Source organism: Scleropages formosus, chromosome 9, assembly GCF_900964775.1.
Source record: "Scleropages formosus chromosome 9, fSclFor1.1, whole genome shotgun sequence".
NCBI lineage: Eukaryota > Metazoa > Chordata > Actinopteri > Osteoglossiformes > Osteoglossidae > Scleropages > Scleropages formosus.
The window spans coordinates 19,689,963-19,709,062 of NC_041814.1; the positions used below are offsets into that span (position 1 = coordinate 19,689,963).

A 19,100-nucleotide genomic window follows, 5' to 3' on the forward strand; every position below is an offset into this window, starting at 1 on the left:
GCACGACAGCGACATCTCAGCCTTCACCTACGAGAAGACCCTGGTGATGGAGCAGCGCTCTCAGATGCTGAAGCAGATGCAGCTGTCCAGGACGGAGCGCGAGAGAGAGGTGATGGACCGCGCTGCCGTCCCCTGCCCGTGAGCATAGTCGTGCCGCGGTACGGCGGCGTTCTGTTAGTCCGGTCCCTGTCACAAGCGAGGCGTCAACTTGCTGAAAGCGCCAATAAAATTAAACTGAAATTTTAGTTTAAGGTGTCAAAAGGTTTTTCTTGAATAAAGTCCAGTTGGCCATTTAATCTTTGAAAATTCGGGCTACAGTTTTTTTGTTGCAGTTATTCAGGTTAGTTAAGTGAAATTAGAATAGTTAATTGAATTAGTAATGCAAGATTAGTTATCTTCTTTATTTATGGAGTTTATTTGATTTATGAAGTAGCAGCTAATTCCATTGATAAAAATGAAGAACAGCTCTCCTAGGTGATTTATGTTGCAGTGTTTATCCATCCATCCATCCATCGTCAACAACTGCTTGTCTTAAGCGGGGTCACGACAAGCCGGACCCCACCCGGTAACACAGGGTGCAAGGCCGAAGGGGGAGGGGATACACCTAGAACGGGACTGCAGTCCATCACAAGGCACCCCAAGCAGGGCTCGAACCCCAGACCAGCCACACAGCGGGCACTGGCCAACCTGCCGCGCCCCCGTTGCAGTATTTCTTAAAAATTAAATCTTACAAGTATTCGTCGATTAACATTTGCCCTTTAGCAACAGAGACATGGTGATTCTCAGCGCTTGTTCATGCAGAATCCCTAGTCGTCCCTCCGGTTTCAGTTAGGAAAGCTCATATCGCGTGAATCATTTTTAGAATTGACCTTAACGGAATTTGTCACTGGGGATGTTCTTTGTTTTCTGTGCATCTTTCATTCAAAAAGGGTCATGTATTATATACATCTTTTTTTGTTCCTCTTGTTGGGTTGTAGGAGAAACCCACTGTGTGTATTTGCACTTTTTAACATTCGCCATCACCAGTCCACTGAAGATCCACTTTTCCGTTTTCATTTGCGTCTGATGCACAGTATGATTATGGGTTAGTGATCGCATCATCGGACCGGGCGGGGGGTGGCTATGTGTGTCAGAGATACCGTGTCCGGAGCCCCCGCTGTCCCTCGAGTGACGTGTGGACTGTCCTGCCCCACGGGAGCACAGATTCAGAGCATCACCGACGAGTCTCGCAGCTCCATCCGGAGGAAGAATCAGGGCACAGGCCAGAGCCAGCAGGGCGTCCAGCTCGATGACACGAGAGAGGACGAGGTAGTTTGGTGCCTCCCGCTCCCCGCCATCCCTCCCGAGACCTCCGTGTCCAGCACACAGAGAGCCACAGCTGCACAAGCCCTTCTGTTCGCGGCACAACAAGAAAAGAGCAACAGCCTGTCTTTAAAAACTTGTTAAAATGTCAAGCAGGGCAGCAGGTAGCCTTGCGATTAAGGAGCTTGGCTTAGCTCAGCTCTCAGAAGAACCTCTTGACTGCTGCTGTTTAAAGTCCAGCTGCGCAAATGTGTAGAAGTTAACAACTATCAATCAAGCTGCTTCACTTAAAAAGTCTGGCAAGCAACCGAAAATCACAACTCATAAATAGTCGTGCCAGTGTGATCACTGAAGGTGAAAAGCAAATAAGGCCAGGTGTAAGAGGAACTGAGCATCAGTCTAACTTTACACTGGGAAAACAGCTGTGGTTCTGCCCCTGCCCCCCCGACCCGGGACCACCCCAGTGCCATTCTCGTCCTTTTGTGTGCAACTCGTGTACCTCTTATTGTCTTGTCCTTAGATGGTCCTTTTTCCATTGCTCATACCCGGAAACGCATAACTATTTACTGTGTCAGTTTTTTTAAATATTGTGTTTAGATGTAAATGTTGAGTTTGCTTGTTTTCGCTGTGTGTGTGTTAGGTCTTTATTATTTATTTCTTTATTTATTATGCGTGGCTTCCAGAGTAGTTTTGACGTTTTGAAGTTTCAGTGGAAATTTTTTGCAAAGCCTTCAAGCAAAATCATCTTCATATACTTTATTACAAATGAAATGGTAAAGTGAACTTTCTTCTCAGGTTTTTGACATTTTTAGTTGTCAAGGTAAAACATTGTATCACCAGTAATATAAGCAATCATGATTTTTTATAGAACAGTTTTTTAGGGCCGCATGCTTTTTCGGTACTTTTTTCCAGCCTTCAGACTTAGAAAATTCAGTGCTCTGCTTCCTTGAGTTTGCAGATTTTTTCAGATAGATTTTTTCCAATTTATTCAATTATTGCCACAACCTATGCTCTCTCAGCTAGCTCATAGTCCGTAAAACGCACCGAAACTGAAAGGACTGCAGTGTCAGGGGTCAAGAACAAGGTGACTAACGTTCACTATGCTTGTGGGATGAATTGGTCAACAGTCACATTCAATAAGAAATTGTTGGGGCAGCATAATTTTATTTTCAGTAATTTTGACATAGTTTTAATATTAATGTAGCTGAAAGTTAATAAAAATATTAAAATAGATCTTACAACTTATTTTACATCTATAGCTGATTTATTTACAAGTTAGATGCAGACCCTAACCCATAAATAAATTGAGATACATGTGTGTTCAGCTTTTATTTCTTATGCAAAAAAATTTTTTAAAAATTCACGCAGACTTCCAGGCCCACTCACGTTGAGGAGCCAGTGAAATTAATTTTAGACAGGTGAACAAATTGTTTCGTACCAATTTGTTTCTCTATAGTTCAGAGCTCATCTTTCGTTATAACTTGTAGACAGGAAATAGAAGCAATGCTGGTGATTCTTTCCTTGTAATTTGCCAGTTGCTGTGTATGAAACAAGGGCAGGGTAAATTATGAGGAAGAGTGCATGTGTCATTTGAGAGAAAGTTAACCTTACATTATCATTCCACCATAAAAGAAAATAGTAATTAATATTTAAAGAAAAACACTAAAGATGATTGGTTGAATGTAGGGTGAAGATTTCATTACCTTTCCACTGAATCCTCATTGAACAAATGAAGCTTCAGAAGTATGCAGGTCAGCTGTACTAAGTCTGTGTTATTTGCCCGCTAATTTAAATGTGTTATAATCTGTAAAATCACTGCTTTTGTTGGCACAATCTACAAATTTTACGCGCAAGCGTAAATCCACAGGAGCATGTCTCAAAATCAGTCGATCCAAGCTTTGAATAACAGGAAAATTCTGGAATGGTGTGATAGTCCTTTGTCGCATAGCATAAAAAGTCCACTGTTCCTTTCGTGTTGGGAATGTTTTCTACGTATAGAACCTGACAAAGGTCTCTCGGGTGAGGTTTTGCAGAGCGGCACGCGGAGGAATGCGGTCAGGCCACAGGACCCCGTGGCGTTGCCGTACACGCAGGCCGCAGGCACCTAGTGACCCCCTCTTCGCACCCGTCTTCCCCGCAGGCCCAGCTGATCCACGACAGGAACATGGCATCCCACGGCGGCGTCAACGACAAGAGCGAGGCCGCCCCCGAACGGGTCCACATGACCTGGACCAAAGAGAAACTCTCGGCCGAGCGAAGCCGCAACCGCGAGGCCAACGTGGCCGTACGCGACCTGTTCAGCATGAAACCGTGAGTCCCCTCCCTCGCCCGGTCAGGGAATGGCCGTCGTTCACCGACGGAGTGGCTGTTTGGTACACACGTATGAAACAGCATGTGCATGGCTGTCAGTTTTTGCACTGTTTTGAAGAGCTCGGATCTTTAATTCAGGCCGGAGCGGGTGCGTTTTTACCGTAGGGATTTGGGAGAGCCGTTTGTAGGTGAAGAGATCGAACTGAAATTATGGTAAACCTGGCTACTACGTAGTTTTATCCCTCTTGGAGATTTTTGTAAATATTTTAACACTAAATACAAGTTCACGGGCACTTAAGCGCTGGAACATGTAGAACCGGGAGCTTTTTCAAAACGGTGCAGAGTCTTCGATTTGTACTCTCTGGCGAAGAGTCAGCACAAGCCTGCTGGTGTGAGACATCCTTGGCTGGCATGGGTTTCGGGCCGTATTCATGTGATTAATTCACATTAACACCACTGTTCTGTGGGCGTGTTCGGCCGCAGAGTCTCTCTGCACGGCCAGGTGTTCAGACCACATCGCCGCCTTCGGAGTGACTCTCGTGTGACCGCAGGTGCCGGTCAAATTCCACTGCATACATTTAGAAAAGCTCTTAATCTGTGCTTTACATTTGGTAAATTTGCAAAGGTGTTTATTTGGCATCTAGGAGTGACTTTGAAGTAAATATTGTGTGTTAATGTAGCCGTCTGAAATTCTTTCTATCTGGTTACACACACACACACACACACACACACACACACACACACACACACTGGCTGAAACCGCTTGTCCCAGTCGGGGTCACGGCAAGCCGGAGTCCAACCCGGCAACACAGGGTGTAGGGCTGGAGGGGGACGGGGCACACCCGGGACAGGGCGCTAGTTCGCCGCAAGGCACCCCAAGCGGGACTCGAACCCCAGACCCACCAGAGAGCATGACCAGCCAAACCCGCTGCGCCACCGTGCCCCCCCTTCTGGTTATACAATATCAGCCAATTTAATATAGTGTAAAGTGAATGAAAAAGATATATGATGACAAAACACACTGATGTTGTTATTGAGTTCACTCTGTATCCTTCCCTGGTCAAAGCACAGACAGTACTGAATGGGAAAAGTATGAAATTTGGAGCTGTTAAAATTCAAGTGGTGGAGAAAGCCTCTAAGATTGTCCTTGTTGTTCTGTTTTGTCTTCCCCTTTCTAGAGAGTGGGAGAGCCTGTAAGTCACATTTCTCTTTGCCTAGGCTCTGTGTGTCATGGTAGTCGTGCACTGTTTCGTCATCTCACGGCCTTTCGGGCCACCGGGGGCTGAGCGTGTGGGGGGGAGACGGAAGCGGCAGGGGTTACGTTGGGAAGCCAGGGTCACCCGGAGTCTCACTCTGTCCCACACCACCAGTCACCCGTGTCCTGTGAGCTTCAAGGCACTTTCTGGACTTTTTCTGCATGTGGCGGTACCATTGATCTAGCCTGTGTGATGTAATCTGACATGTGCTTTCCATGGTAAAACCCTGTCTGGTTGTGTTGCAGGGCTCACCATATTTATTACTGATAAGTTCATCTGACTTTGCAGGATGCAGTGATAATGTATTATGTTACTTAATTAGATAGATAGATAGATACCCTTTTTATACCAAAGGAAATTGCATAATTACTCATAGTGCCTAGACACAACTTGGTAACCTCAAGGTTCTTAGTTCAAATCCCAGTATATTAACTTATATGAAGTACTTAACCTTAATTGCTTAAGCACAACACTTGATGGTGTATACTGGTAAAAATTAAGCTTTTTTAATGAGCTGACTAAGGAGTAGAATGTTAACAGTAACAATATTCGAAATACCCCTCGTTTTAAATTGATCAGATTCTCAGCCAAAGGGCACCACCAAACCCCAGACATGGTTGGGCTGGAAAGCACAAGCTTCCGTGGCACTGTGTTCATGTTTTAACTCTGCTGAAGCCTTGTACACAGGAAAGACATGAGTTTATGGCAGGAGTACAAGGTAGTTTCGAAATAGTCCATTAACACATACTGTACGTGGAGCTTTGGCGCCGCTTTGCAAAAAAAACGAAGCTTCTCTCTCGCGCTCTGTCTCTCTCTCTTTTTCTCTCTCTCTCTCTCTCTTATCAGCGGGCTTTGGCTGAGAGCGGGGCTTGAATTAACAGCTGTGACAGCAGCAGTTCCCCCTAACAATGAACTCAGCTGCCGCGCGTCCTCGGTTCGAGGCTGCCGGCCTGCGAATTTCCCTGCGGGGATTAATGAAGTGCTGTCTTACCTTATCTTCTTACAAACTTGGCACTTTATGAAAGTATTAAATCTCTGCTCTGCCTTTCGTAACCATACAGGAGAGCCTACTGGGGTGGTATGGGTCTATGGGGGTGCATCTGAACTCTTCTGGGAAGAGAGGCTTTGCAGGCGATGAAGGAGCTCGGAGGTGGGCTCTGAGCCACCCCCTGCTCCCCCCGTGCTGATTTCACCCACCCCTCTGTTGCAGCAATCAGTCCAACGTGCGCAGGATGCACACCGCAGTCAAGCTGAACGAAGTGGTGGTCAACAAGTCCCAGGACGCCCAGCTGGTCCTCCTCAACATGCCAGGGCCACCCAAACACAGGGGAGGAGACGAGAACTGTATCCTTTCCAACACATCCTGTACGCACCCCTTACCGTGTTTGCTCATTTAAACCTATTGTGAAATTACGATTGCCAAAGTACGGACCGACGGCCCATCCGGGGTCTACCTTAACTAGTCTAATGCCCTGGGCTTCCGGGATAGGCTCCACATCACCACAGCCCTAACTTGGAGAAGCGGTTAATGATGGAGTGGTGGTGGTGGTGATAGATGATGTTACAGGATATCTTATAGTCAGTAAAGGCTGTGTTTTACTGTTGCCCTGACGGTGCGCGTGATCACGGGAGCCACGTTCCGTCCTTGACCCCTGGTTCCTCAGACATGGAGTTCCTGGAAGTCCTGATGGAGGGACTGAACAGGGTGCTGCTGGTGCGAGGCGGGGGCCGTGAAGTCGTCACCATCTACTCATAACGCTGGCGTGTAGGCCGCCACCATGGAGCAGCCGGGCATTATGGGAAGCCTGTATGGCGGTTGTAGGGCGTGCATTGACAGAGGGGGTGAGCCGTGTTTCAGGACAGTGTTTTAGAAGTGTGCTTCGGGACAACACGGTTAAGGACAGCGGATGCCCAGTGCACCGTCCCACCGATGGAAAATAGCGTACTGACACTTTAATCGCAACGTTTCCATGTTTATGGTTCCTTGTATTCATATTCTTCTACATGTGTTTGTGTTCCATTTTGAACACTTTTTTTAAATGTTTGTTTTTATGTGCATAAGTTCAGCTAAGGACAACTGTGCGAAAATGAAATTAGTCTTGTGTTTCTTTTCGGTGTTCGTCAAGGTAAATGAGATTGGCCAAAGGATACGGCGGAGCACTGGTTTCTGTTTGACTGCTGAAGCAGCTTTATGAGAGCCCTCATAAGGCGATTCATTGTCCCGTGCAGCACTGTGTGCGTATGTGTGTGTGTGTGTGTGTGTGTGTGTGTGTGTGTGTGTGTGTGTGTGTGTTTGTGTGTGTGTGTAAACATGGGTTCTTTATCAGTCTCCCTGTTGTACTGGGTGGTATTTACCTGTACATGCATGCACATACTACCTAGGCTTGGGTGTCGGACTGATGTGGGCCAGTCCTTGCTGTCGTCGGGGAAAGTCTACCGCAAAAGACCCCAGAACCACCTCTGGATGTCTCTTTTCTAGTTCCAAAATGTCTTTTTAAAGACAAGTAGAAAACAGCTTCGCTCAGGAGGTTCCGGTTCTCCATTCGGCCTTTTCTCCGTCTTCTCAGCTGGTAGAAGCAGTTAGCGGTTCTGTTCATTTTTAAGCGCATACCAGAGTCAGAGAGCGCTCTCGTGTTTTATTAAAGGGATTTTTCCGTGCGTGAGGAAGGTCTTGTTTGTGTGCGTTGTAGAATAGTGTGTGGCGTCTTCGGGTGCTCGCAGAGTGGACAAGTAGTCGCGGACGTGCAACGCTTGACTTACATATCAGCATTACGAGAAAGAGCAGGTTCGGGGAACGTGAGAAAGCCATTTACCACCGTAAACGTTACAGTTGCGTCTCAAAAAATCAGAGAACAGCCATAGCAAATGGGAAACAGCCATAGCTCAGCTCCACGCTGAGGGAGCGGAACGCTGCTCTTGAGTCCGCGGCGTGTTTCATTCGCAGCCCTACCTACACAGCGGCTGAATAAACGTAAACTATGCAACGTGTTATACATTTTTGCTATAATGCACTGTATTATAAATCCTGCAGTAGTACATTTGTATCTGGTGTGCAATATTACTGCAGCTTAGAGATGAATGTTGTCTGAAAAAAGTTCTAGGGAAGTGAAAAAGTAATGCACATGTTTTATAGCCCTTTTAAATTATTTATTTTTGCTTTGTCTGCCCGTAACAGTGGTCGGAAAAGTTGTCACCAGTTCAGGTGATGGGTTTGTTCACAGCTTCGCATGTCTGTAAGAGCCTTATGAGCACCAGGTTCTTTGATAAAAGCCATACTCTTCTGCATCCGAGTCTTACTTGTTCGTCTGAGTTACTCTGAAGTTACTGCACACAACAGGGGTGGTGTGATTTTATTTCTGAGCAACTGTCATTGTGAGAAAATATTAAAGTTTAGCTCAGCGGAGCATCTTTCTGAATAACACTGTGTTGATCTTATTAACTGTGCTGTTTCTTGCTGTTTGATTATATATCTGGCAGTGTTAGATATAAACTGGAACTGAAAAGGGGTCTTCTGTCCTGGTCCCAGAGGACCACCATGACTTTGGGTTTTCAGACACTCTTTAATCACATGCAACGTTAGCGTCAGTGTGAAGGGAGTCTAAATGAGCTTGGACAGGAAAATTATTACTTGAGCAAAAATCCTCCTGTATGCTCCCCCTTTGAGGCCTGCGCTGAAGGATGGTGGGAGCAGAAGAGATGCTGTTGTAACTGGTGTGGGTTTCACCACCCCGAGAAACTTTGCACAACATTAGAACCACCTCCTCTTTGCATACATACTATTGAGTCGCTCAAGACTACATTTCCCAGTGTCCTCTAGGCCCTGCTCACCCATTGGGTCAAAGCCTTGGATGCATTACCGTATAGGTCTCTATAGGTCACTAGACAGTCAAAGTGGCAGAAGTGTATGACCCGGTATAACCCGGTTGTCAGAGGAGCGTTACATTGCACTTGAACCGTTCCACTATTTAGCACCTCATGAATAACCCCAGTATGAGTTGTGAATCTCCAGGCCATTAGATCTATGTCTTGTAATAGATGATTTATCTACAAAGCAACCAGTTTTCTTTTAATGACATGTCAAATGTATCATACTTTTTAGGTTGTGAGGTTTTAGGTGTCCTCATGGATTGTTACCAGCTGTGTACAGGGGAGAAAAAAAACGTGCCAAAAGAATGAACAGAAATTGTGGAAGTACTTGCTTTTCTGCATCCGCCTGCGGTGCATCGTGAAACGGCCAAACTGGTTGCTTTCTCGCGAGGGTACTGAGGTTTGGCAAAACACGAGGGTGACGTGAAGCGGTTGAACGGCACACAGTTCTACTCATTAATAAGTAAATCTGTCTTCTCATAAAAGGAGCTGAAAGTGTGCGGAGTTCATCGAGGATGAGCGATGAGCCGTGTCTTAATGACCGGAGGACCGGTGTCCGCTTGGGAGAAGAGCAAACCGAAGCTAAAGGCTGTGGTGGTAACCAAACGCACGGGGTCAGAAAAGACGTTCCCGAATGAGACAAACATCTCCAGCGCTTGTCGCCAGCGAGTACCAGCTGACGGCTACCGATTCGATGTGACGGCCTGGTTTCCCACGACGGACACCGGAGGGTCCCAGCAGCCCTCTTCTGAGCCAGATGTCTCGGGTGTCCTGCAGCAGCACGAGGACAGGCTGCCTGTTATTTTACATGTAGGGAATGTCTGTCTCCCTTTCTACTTCCACTGTTTCTGTTACCATTTTTTAGCTTTGCAGTATTTTGTTACCAGAACGTTGTATTTTTCTACAGCATGTTGCGAGAAATGTGCGACGGTTGGTTTTTTAGAGTAGGCCGAGTTGATCGGTATCCGCATCGGTGTTTTCCTGCGCTCGCGTTTTCTTTTGAAATCCACGTCTGTGTCGTCTGTGATCGTAGTGTATGAAAGTAAGACTGACTTTGGGGGGGCGGTGGGTGATGTGATGTAATGTGGAGTGGCAGTTTATGGTATGAAACGTGCGTAGATATGTTTTCAGCCACACGGGGAACACCACGCGAGTGACCCTCGCGTTTCCTCGTTCCTCTCGGTTTCTTTTCTGGCTCCTCTCCGGTTCCTCTCGCTTCGCTTGGGATGCGAAGAAGAGCGGATGAAGGGAACGGGGAAAATGGCTCGCGTCACGCAAATTGTTCAAGGCGTTCCGTTGGAAAATGCGCTGTCGAGGTTTAACCCACCAAAGATTAATGATTTGTTGAGTCTGTGGCAGGGATCCAGCATCTGGAACGCACAGCTTGGATTATTTGAGCAAAACAGCAGCAGAAGAAGTGTAAAAGTGAGAGGCTCAGCAAAGGGGTTCAGAATAAAGCGAGCTGATCGCGTCTCCTTGATGTAGGAGATGGAGTTATGAGGTCGGCCTTATGGTAGCCACTAATGATACTGAAGTCAAGATTTATGAGTGGCAACAATCTTTCATTATTATTATTATTATAATTACTACATGCTAGAAAAAGTAGCCGTCATTGAATATTGGCCCGCGGCTCCTTTTTCACATTTAACGTGCAACTTCAAAGTCGGCTCTGGAGGATACACAAGGGAGTCAGCGTTCATCCACGGTCATTGCGGTCACTGCACTGTCTGCTGCTGTTTAGCTGTAAAGCCCTTTACGGACTCGTAGGATGTTACTTGTGGGTGCACAGGTAGTGGAGAATAGCCCTTTAACTTAAATTTGTGCCTCTGAGTAATTAATAAAGTGCTGAACGATACCAGGCCGACTCTGCGTTTCATTGTCATCACATCTTTGTTCCAAGGTTTCCCTGTTTGGGTCTGATCACATTTCGTAGTGCAAAGACAGACCTGACAAGTGAATCACAACAAGATTAAATGACCATGTTTTAGTGGGTAAGTCAGCACAGTTGAGCTCAGAGTCAATGTGGAAATCACAGTGACTATGAATATTTTTCTGTCTGTTTGTTGTCTCTCTCTCTCACACACACACACACATTTTCCTTGCTTTCTCTGCAAATACATACCAACATAGATCATTATAATTTTCATTTTTAATGTCGACACATACGGTTCCTATGAAGTGTTTTTTACCGTATATTAATTTAATCATTCAATGTTCTGATTCTGTTTCCCTCTGGGGCATATTTTGTCAGTCGTGTTTTTTTACATGATGTAAATTGGTTTACATTTATCTTTACATTTATTCGTTTAGCAACACTTTTCTGGAAAGCAGTGTACATCAGAGAACAGTACAAAGAGTGCATTACATCAACAGAAGGAGAGATTGGAATGTCGACACGTGATTTTAGAGTACAGTTATTTTGTCACTTTGCAACATATGAACCAGCATACATCACATGAGTAACTGCATGAAGGCTTTCCCGTTACACAACAAATTGAAAAGAGGAATTTGGAGTGGGATGGAGCAGGCCCTGCTTTCTGGTGGGTCTAGGGTTCGAGCCCCACTTGGGGTGCCTTGCGACGGATGGGCGTCCCGTCCTGGATGTGTCCCCTCCCCCTCCAGCCTTACGCCCTGAGTTGCCGGGTTAGGCTCCGGTTCCCCGTGACCCCGTATGGGACAAGCGGTTCTGAAAATGTGTGTGTATGTATTTTTTATTTAAGGGAATCTTTATATATTACAGGAACGTGGAGGGAAATTTTGCGACAGGTTTGCTGTAAGAGTATTGTGCAACATCTTTTCAGGTTTCTAAATTCTGTAAAACTTTTACAGCATGTATACAAACAGTTTATTGCTGCATACTGTGGTTTACATTTACATTTATTCATTTAGCAGATGCTTTTCTCCAAAGCGACGTACATCTCAGCGAAAATACAATTTGTGTATTACATTAAGAGAAAGAGACATAGTTGCATATGTGTCACTCTTAAGTAAACCTAGTTTGTTACTTTCCACTTGATGCACCGATATTTATCACTCAAGTAGGTGCGTAAAACGCAGGATAGAGGAATCCTGATAACCTCCTACCAAATTTTTTATTTTTTTTATAATAAGATACACAAACAATCGCATACAATGCCGGAGTAGCGGCTGTATAAAAGCTTATCTGGGGATAGTTTGCATTGGGGGTGTGGTGGCGCAGTGGGTTTGACTGAGATCTGCCATGTAAGCAGCTTCGGCCAGCGTGTGTGTGGTTTGCATTTTTTGGCTTTGGGGTTCTACAAAAATTTCTCCGTTAGGGGGAATCAGTGAGCAGAATCCAGGCATGGTAATACCGTACTCTACAATTAGTAACATTTCTATAGGTTATTTGAGAGGTGAATGATAGCCATGAGACAACGTAGCTGTGATTTTGAGTAGGGAGCCAACTTATGCCACTGATTAATGATTCAGTTATATGAAATATTAGTGTTAGTTGTATCTTAATTGTGTTCTTGGACATAATAAAACGCCTTGCTGCTGAATAGCTTTGTTAGGGTTTTGCCTTATTTGCCCTTTCCATTGATTTGCTTATTTTTTTCTGTCTATCTGGGACTTTTGTCCAAAATGATTTCAGCATGTTGTTAGGCTGCTGTTCACACTTTGCTCAAATCACTGCATCCCTTCTTCATGAGGTGGGCATATGCCAGACATCCCAACGTGAGAAGTTGACTTCAGGGAGGGTCGTCCCTCCTGTGCAAACACAGAAATCGCATCTCTGCGCTTAATAATTCCCCGATGATTCTTCAGACTAGGGATTTTTCCAGAATGAAACTGTGGGAGCAGGGGACGATGTGGATCGCTTGCAGGAGCCAGGGAGGAGGCGCTGATTGCTGGGAGACTCCTGGAACCTGCGGGAGACGGGGGGATGATATGCATACCGGATGACAATTCTCTTATGTCAGTCAAGCAAGAGATTTGACCCCCCAATCACCTCCGCTTGTGTTCGTATAATCAAATGAGGACTCTGCTAAGCGACGGGACCCGGGAAGGTATTTACTTTGTTGCTTAGCATGTATCTTAACGCTTTCAAACGTTCCATAAATTTATTGGCTTCACCATTTGTACACACCATTCATAGTTTTTACCATGACTGTATGGGCGGCACGGTGGCACAGCAGGTGCTTACTCTGAAGTGCTCCAGTTATCTAGGTCTATAAATGTAAGTCATGTTGGAGAAAAGCATCAGCTAAATGAATAAATGTAAGTCAACTGAAGTGGCACAGCGAATAGTGCTGCTGTCTCACATCGCCTGGGTGGTGTTAGAGGACGTGGGTTCGCTCTCCAATCAGTCTGTGTGGAGTTTGCATGTTCTCCCCGTGTCTGTGTGGGTTTCCTCCAGGTGCTCTGGTTTCCTCCCACAGTGCAAAGACATGCTGTTGAGGTTCACCCGTAGTGTGTGAGTGACAGAGAGAGTGTGTTCCACTGATGTATGAATGAGTGACCCAGTGTACGTAGTGTATCTAATAGTGTAAGTCACCTTGGTGAATAAGGTGTGTAGGCTGATAACACTACATAGAGTTCATTGAAAGTCGCTTTGGAGAAAAGTGTCTGCTAATAAATAAGTAAATGTAAGTGTACTCTGTGTAAATTCACTGATCAAGAGTTCTACAACAGGACGTGGGGTTTAAACCTGGGTCCTCCAAGTCCTCTAGCCACTTTGCCACCTATTACCTTCACGGGCAGCGTGTCAACGATGAGTAACACCTAGATGTTGTGCAACGCAAGCTAAAAGTTTAAAGCCGCTTGTCCAAACAATGCGTAAACATTAGGGACACCTCCAACTGTAAAATAAATATTGTCGCTATACTGAGGTTGACTCCACACTTTTGGGCTGCAGTGTATGTAAAACCTTGAATGGCCAAGCTTGAAACCCAGCAACATATACACTGAGACTGATGGCTAAGCACTCTACATAATCACACTACATAACTACATGATTATAAATACGGTATAATTAAATAATATGCAACCTAACAGTTGCTGATGGTTTAAGTCCCGGGAGGCCGTCTACAATGATCATTGTAATTATGGTACTTATTCTGAATTTCTCCAGTATAGTGGAAAATTTCAAATATATTTCATTGGAACAATTTAGGGGGGTGCAGTGGTGCAGTGGGTTGGACCGGGTCCTGCTCTCCAGTGGGTCTGGGGTTCGAGTCCCGCTTGGGGTGCCTTGTGACGGACTGGCGTCCCGTCCTGGGTGTGTCCCCTCCCCCTCTGGCCTTACGCCTTGTGTTGCCGGGTAGGCTCCGGTTCCCCGCGACCTCGTATGGGACAAGCGGTTCAGAAAATTTGTGTGTGTGTGGAACAATTTAGGGTAAATACCATCATCAGGGGTATTACAATAGTGGGTGGGATCTGAACCTGCAACCTCTGAAGGTTCAACAGCTGCAGCTCTAACCCTTACAGTGCTTGTTGCCCCACACTGTAAGTAGAAAGTGGTGAGATACTTTGAACTGAAGTCCTGGATGAGCAATTGTGATTTAACATGGATGAGAAAATCAAAATGGAACTGAGGATTTTGTGCTACAATATTCCTCTAAGTAGCAGTGATTAATGCAAACTCTGATCACACTGACTGTGAGGAGAAGCAGCGAGGCACTGTTTCACAACTATTGAAATCAGCTGGGATGACCATAATGTTGCAATCACAGCAGAGAAGAGGGGCAGCCGAAATGGGCGTTCCCTATGAGCAGAGGAAGTCATCGAAGGAGCTACGGCTGTTTTTTCAGCATTAGTATCCACAGTCATTTGGAGGGTGTGATAAGCGGCACGGTGCTCCGGGATTCATGTATACCGGTACAGTACCCAGGGACCAACCCCCACCCTGTCCTGGTCTCTTCTGTCAGTCTACAATGAAGAGTCTTCTTCTCTTCATGTTGTCTCTCTCAGGTAAATATAAAGCATGCGTTCCAGTTTTTTTCTTGTTCAATTTATGGTCAAATAATATATATTTCGAACTGTCCTCTAAAAAAGACAATAAGCTAAGACCATCTTCTGAAGAACTTTGAAATTAATATGTTTCAGTATAATTTTGCAGGGGGGGTGCAGTGGCGCAATAAGTTGGCCAGGTCCGACTCTCTGGTGGGTCTGGGGTTCGAGTCCCACTTGGGATGCCTTGTGACAGACTGGCATCCCATCCTAGGTTCATCCCCTCTCCCTCTAGCCTTGTGCCCTGTGCTGCCAAGTTAGGCTCCAGCTCACCACAACCCCACTCGGGACAGGCAGCTTTAGCCAGTATGTGTGTGCGTAATTTACATTTATTAATTTAAGCAGACACTTTTATCCAAAGCGACGTACATCTGAGCTTTTATTTATGCTTTTTAATTTTTCAATTTAATTCTGCAGTTGGAGTGGAAACCATGAAGGATAAATGTGTGTTGCTGTATTATACTGATCAGCCAACCAATTTCAATAACTGCTTGTCCTGAGCAGGGTCGCGGTGAGCCGGAGCCTATTCCAGAGACGTTGGGTGCAAGGCAGAAGGGGTGGGGGGAACAAATGTTTATTAATTTCTACATGGTTAACACTGACTTTATCTCTGTATTCTATTACAATATGAGGCATTATTAATAAGAGATCGTGTTACTTATCCTTGGGTGCTTATAAACTGATTTTTGTCATTTCTACACTGTTAATACTGGTATCATAAGAGAGCTAGTGAGTATGAACGTCAAGGTTGTGTTACCTCTCTTCAGGTGCCTACATGCGGGTCAATAAGGGTCATGTGAAGGTATCCGCCCAGGTGGGACACTCAGTGAACATCACATGTCCGTACAACATCTTGTCCAGACAAAGTCAAAAATCGTGGTGCAGAGGCAAGCTGTATGACTCCTGCAAAACAATGGTGTCAACCCTTGGCCCCATGACGAACGGCAGGGTCTCCATCTGGGACGATCCATCAAATGGAGCGTTTCACGTGACGATGTCGGCCCTCACCGAGAAGGATGCAGGATGGTACCAGTGTGTTAAATCGGGATTCCTACAGCCCCAGACTTTCAGTCATGTGTATCTCAATGTTACCAAAGGTGATGAGAACAGACTTCATTTTCTGCCACAGAGTACAATAACTTATAGTAATAATTTGTAATTGGTCAACTTAGTCATTTTTTGGTCAAATGCACTATTTTCATTGCTTATATTTACATTTATTCACTTAGCAGACGCTTTTCTCCAAAGCAACTTACAATGCATACTATGTAGTATTACTAGCCCACACACCTTATTCACTGTGGTGACTTACACTACTAGATACACTACTTATACTGGGTCACTCATCCATACATCATTGTTGCTCCCTATTATTTTATTATGCATTACTGCATCATCCTTCCAGTTATGAAACCAAACCTTTATTTGTCATGTATTGTGAATAATTTTCTTTCCCTTTGAACAGTTACAATTTACTTTTGCACTTAAAAAGCAGTGAATTTTCCATTGTGACATTACCATCCGATCAAATATTGTCATTATACAGGTTTTGTACCACCACCACCACGTGAAGTCACAACATCCAAAACCCTAACAACACATAGTCCATGGACTGCAGCCCCAATCGCCAGTGAACCGAGGTAATCTATAGTACTTAACCGTGTACGATGTAATATGTAGGACTGAACTTCACAGCTACTGTCTTCCCCTCCTTCAGTCACATGAGCAAACTGAGGATAAACTAGTCTGATTCAACTACTCCTTTCACAAAGGCTTTGGAGTTTCACTTTCCCTTCTGGCAAGTTGGAGGTCCATATGCACCATTATTATTCTTTATGCATTTAGCTGGCACTTTCATCCAAAATGCTTTCCTATGATAGGTTTTTACACTAAGCTGATTACTATGATTTTCCCAATTATACACCTGGGAAATTTCCACTGGAGTAATTCAGGGCAAGTACCCTGTCAAAGGTACAACAGCAGAGATGTTTGTATCCATATCTGACCCTGGTATGCTGTCTTGAGAAAAATCACCCAGTGGAATGATCCACTCTTTTATCCATGTGAAAATCATCAATTTTTTAAACATGAAATCCAGTGTGGGACTTATATTTACATTTTTTCATTAGCAGGCACACACACACACACATTTTCAGAACCGCTTATCCCTTACGGGGTCACGGGGAACCGGAGCCTAACCCGGCAACACAGGGCGTAAGGCCAGAGGGGGAAGGGGACACACCCAGGACGGGACGCCAGTCCGCCGCAAGGCACCCCAAGCGGGACTTGAACCCCAGACCCACCGGAGAGCAGGACTGCGGTCCAACCCACTGCGCCAGCAGGCACTTTCCTCCAAAACAATTTTCAATTCAGGGTATATAAAATGCATTTCACAGCAGACAAACAGCTTGAAATATAGACATGCGATTACTGAACTACTGAAGTTTGTGTGATACTGTCGAATTTTGCACATTACTCAATCTGCTGTTTAAAGCGACTGAGAGGCAGATGGAACACTTTCCGAGTTGTTTGCACCATTGTCCATGGCTGGTGCATGTTTTTCACTTTTTGTCACATTAGACATATAATAGCGCGAATTGCTTTAGGTAAGAGCGAATCAAGTAAATACAATGTCAAATGTGGGTGCAAGTATTGTTCACAAATTACATGTTCCTGTTTGGGTACCCAGCATTGTGTGGGATGTGCTCCGGTGGATTCTCTTTGCTCTGATGCTGGCCTGCATCATAGTCATCACCTGCTGGAAGAGAGCTCCTGCCATCCTAACTGCTTCCTCTGGGAGGACAGTCACCTCCAAGCACATGAACTCATTTCAGACTGTGACCACGGTATTGCCCTCAACTGCCTGGTCCTACACAGCAGCCTGTTCAGAGGCCTAGCAAAGGCATCCAAGCAACTGCTCAGTGCTGTCAATCTTCCAAGAAATATGCTCACTGAATCGTATTCAAAATCATTTTGTCCACATGAGTTTGATTCCAGTTTGTGCAGAGTGTACATGGTCACCCTGAGAAAACAGGACAGAAAAAACATGTATCCCTATGTCATCTGCATAATATTATTAATTATATTTATTATTAATTACGTGTAATTCATATATATTTCATAAAGTGATAGAATGTTAAACTATATAATAAATTATAACTATATATAATACAATATAGTATATATTTCTAATAGAGCTTCCGTTTTTCAGTTCAGTTTCAGCAACACACCGACCCAACAAATATTACAATTCACATAGTCCCAACACAACTGGATTAAGTAAATGTAGATGGATTGTACACAATGAAATTAAATTGAGACAAAATGCAAAAGAATTGTGTTGCATTAATTAATTTTAATTAAATAATTTGAACAAGCAGTAAAAATCATGTCGAGTGAACACCATCTGTTAGAAGTCTAAATAGATTGGAACATTTTATTGCAGCGTGATTATATCACTTTTTGATGACTGTTGAATTTCACTCGTACTTTATGCAATATAATGTTCTCATCTCAAACACACAATGTATGAAGTTGATTGTAAATGTATTGTTTTAGTATTTTCAGTAGCGCTACTTTCCATTTTTTTTAGTCTGTGTTGAAGAAGTAATTGTTGATGCATTGATGAATGATTAGTCTATACCTCTGGAATTATGTCCCAAAGAAAGGATACATTTTACTGGAAAAACAAAAAAAGGTGGAGTGCAAAAGGTGTCGAATCTTGCTCTTAAGAGCACACATCCTTATTTGGGCTAAAACTAGTCTTGAATAACCTGGTAAAGCACAGCTCATAAAGCCAATATCATACAAGCCATACTGACAGGTAAAATTCACTAGAAAGTCAGCCGTAGTTCTTCATCAGAACAAGAGAGCTATGATCTCTGTTAGCTGGTGGTCCCACCCACAAGAGGTTGAAAATCCAAAGTCTGTAAGTTCTCGGACTTGTACTGATGTGGGGGAATGAGGTCCGCCTGTCCCTCAGAACTGCTGAATTCCTTTGAGAATTCAAGTAGGGTCTCAAAACTGCTCTGTTTCAGACCCATCTCCCTCCCATCCTCCTGAAAGCTTCGCAAGTTAGCCCTTCCTCATATGTGTGGTATGAAAATGGTGGTAAATAGCAAACTATGGTTTAATAATAATGTGTTTGTATCTTAGCCATCAATCTGTTGTCATTTTTTTTTAATTCTGATTGGTGCGTCGCTTTAAAGAAAAGCGTCTGGCAAATGCACAATTGTAAATGTAACTGTCTGTGCATCAGGTGAAAACAACAGTTGGAAAAACTGGGGACAGGCTGCTGGGCCATGCATGTTTCTTTATTAAATGCTGTAGAAAAATATACAGTAATCACTCAAGACAAATATGTTGTACTGAAAAGGAAAAGGAGACAGCATCACT

The 19,100-nt window shown here is 44.4% G+C and overlaps 2 protein-coding genes across 5 annotated transcripts in view; both read left to right on the top strand.

Moving 5' to 3' along the window:
* The window catches only part of slc12a7b (solute carrier family 12 member 7b), a 46,326-nt gene extending 35,455 nt beyond the window's left edge, over nt 1–10,871 (top strand). Inside the window, exons 21-26 of one of the 4 annotated variants that reach the window (XM_018754157.2) lie at nt 2–109; nt 1,204–1,308; nt 3,443–3,612; nt 4,791–4,805; nt 6,079–6,212; nt 6,533–10,871. In XM_018754157.2, coding sequence (XP_018609673.1) covers nt 2–109; nt 1,204–1,308; nt 3,443–3,612; nt 4,791–4,805; nt 6,079–6,212; nt 6,533–6,624 — 624 coding nt within the window. In that variant the 3' untranslated portion in view covers nt 6,625–10,871. The remainder of the gene's footprint in view (nt 1; nt 110–1,203; nt 1,309–3,442; nt 3,613–4,790; nt 4,806–6,078; nt 6,213–6,532) is intronic. The other 3 variants (XM_018754158.2, XM_018754159.2, XM_018754160.2) reach the window with 3 other exon arrangements.
* A 4,186-nt stretch (nt 10,872–15,057) lies between these two features.
* LOC108935454 (CMRF35-like molecule 8) lies at nt 15,058–17,734 on the top strand. The gene is made up of 3 exons (XM_018754044.2): nt 15,058–15,802; nt 16,252–16,345; nt 17,395–17,734. The coding sequence occupies exons 1-3, from the start codon at nt 15,481–15,483 to the stop codon at nt 17,600–17,602; spliced, it is 624 nt and encodes a 207-aa protein (XP_018609560.1). The 5' UTR covers nt 15,058–15,480; the 3' UTR covers nt 17,603–17,734.
* The last annotated feature ends 1,366 nt before the right edge of the window (nt 17,735–19,100 follow it).